The sequence below is a fragment of the Haemaphysalis longicornis genome, unplaced genomic scaffold, assembly GCF_048455015.1.
Source record: "Haemaphysalis longicornis isolate Haplotype H1 unplaced genomic scaffold, Haemaphysalis longicornis Haplotype H1 scaffold_2, whole genome shotgun sequence".
In the NCBI taxonomy this organism is placed as follows: Eukaryota; Metazoa; Arthropoda; class Arachnida; order Ixodida; family Ixodidae; genus Haemaphysalis; species Haemaphysalis longicornis.
Window position 1 is genome coordinate 185928254 of NW_027526295.1, and position 6971 is coordinate 185935224.

The following is a 6971-nucleotide window of genomic DNA, read 5'->3' on the forward strand; positions in this document are numbered from 1 at the left end:
TAATAATAGTTCAATTTCAGTAGCAGTATCGCTTATGCCAGTTGGCCGGTGTCGTGTATGGAAAGCCGTTCGCGCGAGCTCTCTGCTTCGACCAGAAAGATACGAGCGTCAATGCGCGGTGTTTACGGCATTTTTTTACCCCAAGGTCAGAGCGCTTTGACGGCGATTTGACGAAGTCGGCGACGGGTGCCAGCATGTCCCAGGAGTGAGCTAACGTAAGGGTCCCTGCCGTAATCACTTCCTCGGAAATGAAGCGAGCACACTCGTACTTCCTTCAGGCTCTCTTTATCCTCCGTTTGCAAAGTTCACAAAACGTAGCCACTTGCTTCGCCGAGGTTCGTCGTTGGGCAGCACATGAAAGGAGATCTCCTCACCGGGGATGTCGCACTCCCTCGACGATTTGCCCGTACTACATGGGCATTTCAAAACGTAGCAACGAAATTTCAGTGTAAAGTACTCGAACAAACTGAAGTTTTCAGTGGTTGTAAACTGGAAACGATCTCGTAACGACAGCAGCAAGCCAACACCATTCGAAACTTACGCGACGACTGGCACTATCTCGTCGCTTCTTGCTGTTCCTTACTCCCCTCGTTTCTATTTTTACCTTTGCTGGTTGGCGATATGACGGCCGACCTCCTGTGAAGGGATTACGATACGAAGCAAGGTCGCGGCTGTGCGTGCTGGAATGGTTCGTTGGCCCCGAAGAGCCTCGAACCCGAAAATTCGTCTGCGCGACGGCGAGATGTCGAGCTCGGCCGGCGGTAGTTTCGTACGCATTGGCGCACACGCTTGCGTGTTCGTTCGGACCTTCAGCCGTTTAATCCACCGTTCTTTGTCATAAAAAGAATGTGCAGTATGTTTCGCGGGAATTTAGCTCGCTATGCAAACTGTAAGCCCTGCTTAACATGCGTTTGCTTTTGCCGGCCTCCGCCAATCGCAGAGCATTCTCGAGTGACATCATAGGTTCTGTTGCGGAAAATGAGCGGGTGGGTCGCATGGTCATTTCCTTTTTTCCTAATTATGTAGCTTATTTGAGCGAAGTTTACGTTATAAGTGGTGTCGTTATGGTTCTAACGAGGCAATCTTTCGAATGAACCAAACTTGTGTTTTCTCTTCATGGCTCCTTTAAGGGCATGCATCGTCTGCACCATGCGGGCCAGGAAGGTGCGGGCCTTGTTGAAGACGTTGACGTCCGGGAAAACTGGGGTGCCCCCCTCTTAGTGTTAACAGCGAAGCACTTCGGCGTTTACTAGACGCAAAACTAAGTTTTATAGAACTTCTCAAAGCCAGCAGATAGATTTCCGTTCGTGCCCGTTCACGCGCCACCTCTCGCTGGCTTTCCTGGCGGGCGGCTCCTTCCCGAGAGTGCGGGACTCCACACCCATTTCAGGGGCGAAGCCCTCAGGGGCTCGGGCTGTCGGCGTCTCACGTCGTATTCTCATGTGGTAACGGTACTAAAACATCGGCACACTCGTTTTCCAACACCTCGCGCTACAACGCAACGCGCACTAAAAGTGTATAGTATATAAAACCAGTTCAAAATAAACTAACATGATTTAAACATTTGTATAACGCTCCCTGTCCGCTTCAGCAATCATCAAGCACAAGCAGAAGCTGTTTGTAGTCGGGCTATAATTTGTGTTACACTCAAATGCCCACCGGTTCTTGCTTCGACGGACCTGATAGGGGTGGTCTGCCGAAGCTAGAAAAGGCATATTTACCTGGTGTCTGGACTCGTTGATCACCCAGGACGAACCTCCAGGGTTATAATAAGTTCTATTTACCCCCCCCCCCCCCTTCCCCGAATCTGCAGAGCGGGCATGAGCACTGCGCTCGCGTTGACCTTTGCCACTACCCCATGCTGGGGCAGATGGGGCATGGAAATTTCTTAAATCTGGTTCAATGCAAGAGAGGCCGCCACCACCTCGGCAAGCAGCCGATTTCTCCTCTCACTGGCGCTTCTCCGGCGCCCAATCAGCGCGCGCCGTGCGGCAGGAGAGATACAATCTTTTAATACACTGATACACTGCATGCTTCGCACCTCCCCAGTATTCACGCTAGTGGAGACGGGATTTTTTCCGAACATCTGAGAAAGGACCGCCCACCGCACTCGTCTATAGATGCACGCTCCTCCGCCTTACCATCCACCCTCTGCGCTTGGCGCCCGCTTCCCCTCTCCCCCCTGCGCTGCACCTATGCTTGGCGCTTGCTCTCCTTCCCCCCGCGTTGCGTGCGTTTGGCGCTTGTTCTCCCACTCGCTAGTCTATGCCCTCTCCACATCGCTGCGCCCGCGTTACCACACCTCGTTCCATGAAAGCCTCGACCAAGGACGGCTTCGCTGTTGAAAATACAAAATGAGCTCGCGCGGGCCTGGACCACGTGACAGGGTTCCAAGTTCAAGAGTAACAAAAGGTTAAAGTCGATGGCGTGAGCAGTGGAAAGCGGAAAAATTTAATTGACTTAGCAAACCTTCTCCGTGTTTGTCGTGGGAGGCTCGAAATGGAGAGGAATAACATGAGAGGGGGGGGGGGAGTGAAGGGAAGCATTTACGTGGCAGAGGCGGCAGAAGACTATCCTCTTTCGACGACATTTGCAGCGAAGTGCGCAGATACGCTGCCATTTTTTTTTTTACAGGGAACTTGTGAGCCATTCGTTGGCCAGTGTTTTTCATGCCGTTCGTGAGCGAAAAGGAGGTTGAACTGAAAAGGGTGAACGCGACACAGTCGATCACGTCCCTCCGAAGGACAAGAACACACAAAAAAATGTCACGTATCTTCTCGCCTCATTGCAAATGTCGCCGAAAGACGATAGCCTTCTGTTACCCCTGCAACCTCATTGCATCTCCTCTCTCAACCGCCTACCTCACTTGCTGTTCACCTTCCGACTCTGTTCTCCCGTGATAAACGCAGTAAAGGTTTGCTGGACTGTGTTCAATGTTGTCGTGTTCGCACCGCTGGCGTGCTATATGTTGGGAATTTTGGTAACGGTTTGGCTTGCCGCTCGAGCCACGAGCTCCAGGTCTGAGCGGGAGCCGTTTTCGTATTTTATAGTTAAAATATTGCTTCAGCGCGTTTTAAAAGCGACGATTCCTCTTAGATCGCAACACCGATACGTACTGCAGGAAAGTCAACTTTACACAATGGGTTTCCGCAAAGGGCACATGGTGATGATAATAAAGCGCAATACACCTAAAAAACTGGCCACGTATCTGCTCCTTTCGCATTTGCCCAGGAAATGCCCCCCTTTGCTTTCTCGCTCACCTCTCATGCTGTTCCTGTTCCGTCGCGCTCATCCCAAAGTAAACACACTAAAGGTTTGCTCAAAGCGATTTGAATTTACCGCGTTCGACAGTTACAGGCGGGATTCCTCGATGCCAGCGCTGCAGTACGGCGGAGACGCGCGTGAATGGAGGCGGCCGACTACAAGGTTTATAGAACAGTGTGGCCGTACTCCACGTGCGTTCCAAGCAGAACGTGGGACCTAGCTAGTGGAAACTTTCGTTGCTGTTGCCGCGTGATTTTTCATACGCCGCCAGGCGGCGGTAGTTTTCTGCAGTAGAATATCATTTGCTATCAAAAAACCAAGCATCCAAAAATTTTTTCATAAAGGAACACTGTAAATATCCCTTGTGTACTAATTTCCTGTTTTATATTTGCGTAATGCCTTGTTCTTGTCCAAAAAAGTTGACAAGTATGAACATATAAACCGGGCTTAGACGTTTACATTTGGCTGTGAGTATATAAGACTATTGCACAGTAAGCATTTTACTTTGGCCGGGTGGCTGAATCGAGTTACAGACAGACAGACGGACAGGCAGACAGACATACAGACCAAAATTTCTGGGTTTAAGTAGCCAAAGAAAGACTATCGTCTTTAAAAAACGCATCCTGTGGTCGCAATCGAACCTGGGTTCCTCGCGTTACGAAGCCGACATCTATACGATTGAGCCATCCTTAAAAGGTCGAAGGTGTTTGGAGACTTTGACTTTGACCTTGACTCGATTGCATGGAAGAAATCTTCGCGTTGTATTCTAAAGTGTTTTATTCATTTATATTTATTTATTTACATTTATTTATTAATTTATGGTTATGTTTATTCCCACGGCCGTGCTTTCTGATTGTAGTTCCTCAAGCATTGTTTGCACGTGTTCTGCAGTCTCACTTAGCAAGACTCTATGTCGTCCGCAAACCACAAATGGCTCAAGTATTCCCCGTTTATCCTTAATCCTATAGGTTTTCCCACTCAAGCTTTCTAAATACCCTCTCCAGACATGCTGTGAATAGTTTTGGCGAGATGGTATCTCCCTATCATGCATCGAGATTTTATCGCTTTGCTTGTAGAGGGTTATCCTGGCTGTGCATTCTTTATATATATCTTCTATAAGTCTTATGTAAGTCTCTTAAATTCCCTGGTCTCTTAGGGATTCTAGCACAGCTGCGGTGCGTACGGAATCAAACGGTGTTTCATAGAAAATACGGAAATAGCTTTTGCCCAGCTGTCGTGGCCCCAATGGTTCCGCACTTTAGAGCACAGGGTTGCCTGACTTTTTCGCAAACTTGCCAAAAGGTCAGCGTTGTTGGCGGAGCGCACGATAAACACTTTTTCGCCATAGGATAGTGTTAAAAGGGCGTGGAAGGATGCTAATACACCTTGAACGGCCTCTTTGGCCGTATTCTTCAAGTCAGCCATTTTTCGTTGCTATATACTTGAGAATAGCGGTGGCTTACTTTTCCAACGGCCAGACTTCAGTGAACCTGTCATCAGTAAGCCAGCGTCTCAGCTGATGCCTTCAGAAAGGAAAGTATGAAAGGCAAAGCCGACTGGCTCAGTATCACGGCAACGGCGTCCGCGGAAAACTACCCTCTCTCTCTCTCTCTCTCTCTCTCTCTCTCTCTCTCTCTCTCTCTCTCTCTCTCTCTCTCTCTCTCTCTCTCTCTCTCTCTCTCTCTCTCTCTCTCTCTCTCTCTCTCTCTCTCTCTCTCTTCTTTTCGCCTGGCTCTCCAAGTCTAACCTTGGCATGCAGGTATGGAGTGCTGCCTGCTCCGGAAGTAACCATCATCCCGGAAACATAAAAGGCTGCACTAAGAAAGTTCAACCATGCTAGGAAGGCTCTTAGGGATCTGGCCATCCTGGCGTAGTAGTTGGCCGCCACCTCCTATGACTAAAAAGCTCAACTGCTACCCTGGTATTCTTAATTCTTCCTCCGCTCGAGCCTCCAGTGGAAGAGATACTTCAAATCGATTTCCCCATGCCATTGCGGAATGCTCCCTTCAGCCGAGTGGAGGGAGCAAATGGAGTGGAGGAGGGACTCAGAATACAGCCCTCGGAGGATAAAGTTCGGGACCGCAACCAAATGTTTTTCGGTAATGTCTGTCATGCACGGTTGATTTCCGATTTGACGCTGACGCTCCACCAGCCCCCGGTAGCAATAGGCTGCGCAAAGCCCGCGCGAAAACCCAGAATGAACAAAAGGAAAGGTAACTTGAAGGTGGCCAGGCCAGTGAAAGTAGAAACTAAACTTTGTATGAAATCTGAGAGGAAACGCGCAATCTACATGGTAATTAGCGCGGATTCTTTTCTAACCAGAACCTTCGAAATGAAATCTAAAGAAGCACTCGCTGCTCCCGAAAAAACAAAAAAAAATCTTTTTCATAGCATGGGTATTCTGCCTTAATGTTTGTAACAAAATCTGTGCTCTATTTTGTCAACGAGTCTGCACAAATAACAAACCCGTTTGTTAGCGTGGGCTCTATTTCAAGTCATGGCCTACCGGCATCTTTTACCTGCGCTAAGAATAAATCTCAGCCAGAGGTAAGATTTTCTCGCACCGAACAAACACGCCACTTGCTCCTCCATCCCTGTCCGTCCCCACAAGAGCACAAACTGTCGAAATTGGCCGTGTCGTTCTGCCCTCCCCCCTTAACCCGTCCCTTCCCCGCGAACCCGATGCGGAGATCGTATCACTTCCTCGCCAGAGAGGCAAATATGAGCTCTCCTCCGCGGCGATTTGGTCCGGCCGTATATTAAAAGGGTGAAAGAGAGAATAAAGGGGTGGAACGAGGGAAAACCCGAGCCGTAACTCCAAGCTACCTCGCTCGCGTCGTCTTGGAAAGGGCGTGCGCGCGTACGCGCCCACTCGGAGGGAAAAGCGAGCGGTACGCATGCACGCAAGTCCGGGCTGGCGGCGGGAGGAGTTGGGAGGGACGCCAACGCAGCAGGCGAGGGAGCAGACGGCAAAGAGGCAGGCAGAGAGGTTCGCGCGCGCGAGCCTCCACTCTCTTCTCCGGAGTCCCGTCGAAACGGTGTGCACGGGCGGCGCTAGTTGCCAGCCTTGTTCTGCGGCTAGCATCCTCCTCCTCCCCCTTCTCCATGCTCTCTTCTCGTTCGGCTTGTTTTTCTTCAGCGCGTGCGGGAATCCCCCGCCTCCCTAAAGATGGGGAGCGGCGGAACGCCGCTGGAAACGCGACGTGATCGTCGGAGCCGTGCGCGTGTGCTGCTGTCGCCCGCTACGGAGAGGATGCAGTCTCAGCAGCCGCCCGCCGCCGCCGCCGCTGTGGAAGGCGCACGCGGCCCGTCGTCGATGTCGTCCTCGCCGACGTCGACGGTGCACAAGCCCCGCTTCTCGCTGTACAGCATCGAGAGGCTGCTGGCCGGTGCTGCGGCCGCGGCCGCCAGCCCGGCCACGATGGTCCCCACGCAACCCGTGCAGTCGGTGCTGGACTTCAGCTTCGCCCACCACCCGTCGGCCAGGATTGTAGGTGCGTGCCCGTACACACCCGTACACGGTTCTTCTCTCCCGTTGACGTCACGCGATGAGGCGGTAGATGCTTCACGTTCCTCCGAGTTTGTGTTGTAAATTAGTCAGTTGACTTCGTACATTTTCTTGTTGGGTCGTGGTAAGCCCTGACCAATGTCTCCCATTTTCTCCTGAAGGATATTCAGAGCATGACACTGAGTGAGGAACTATAACC

The 6971-nt window shown here is 51.0% G+C and overlaps 1 protein-coding gene across 1 annotated transcript in view; it reads left to right on the forward strand.

Annotated features, from left to right (window-relative positions):
- Positions 1 to 6517: 6517 nt before the first annotated feature.
- The window catches only part of LOC144168440 (uncharacterized), a 33030-nt gene continuing 32576 nt past the window's right edge, over positions 6518 to 6971 (forward strand). Inside the window, exon 1 of the mRNA XM_077697428.1 lies at positions 6518 to 6754. Coding sequence (XP_077553554.1) covers positions 6518 to 6754 — 237 coding nt within the window. The remainder of the gene's footprint in view (positions 6755 to 6971) is intronic.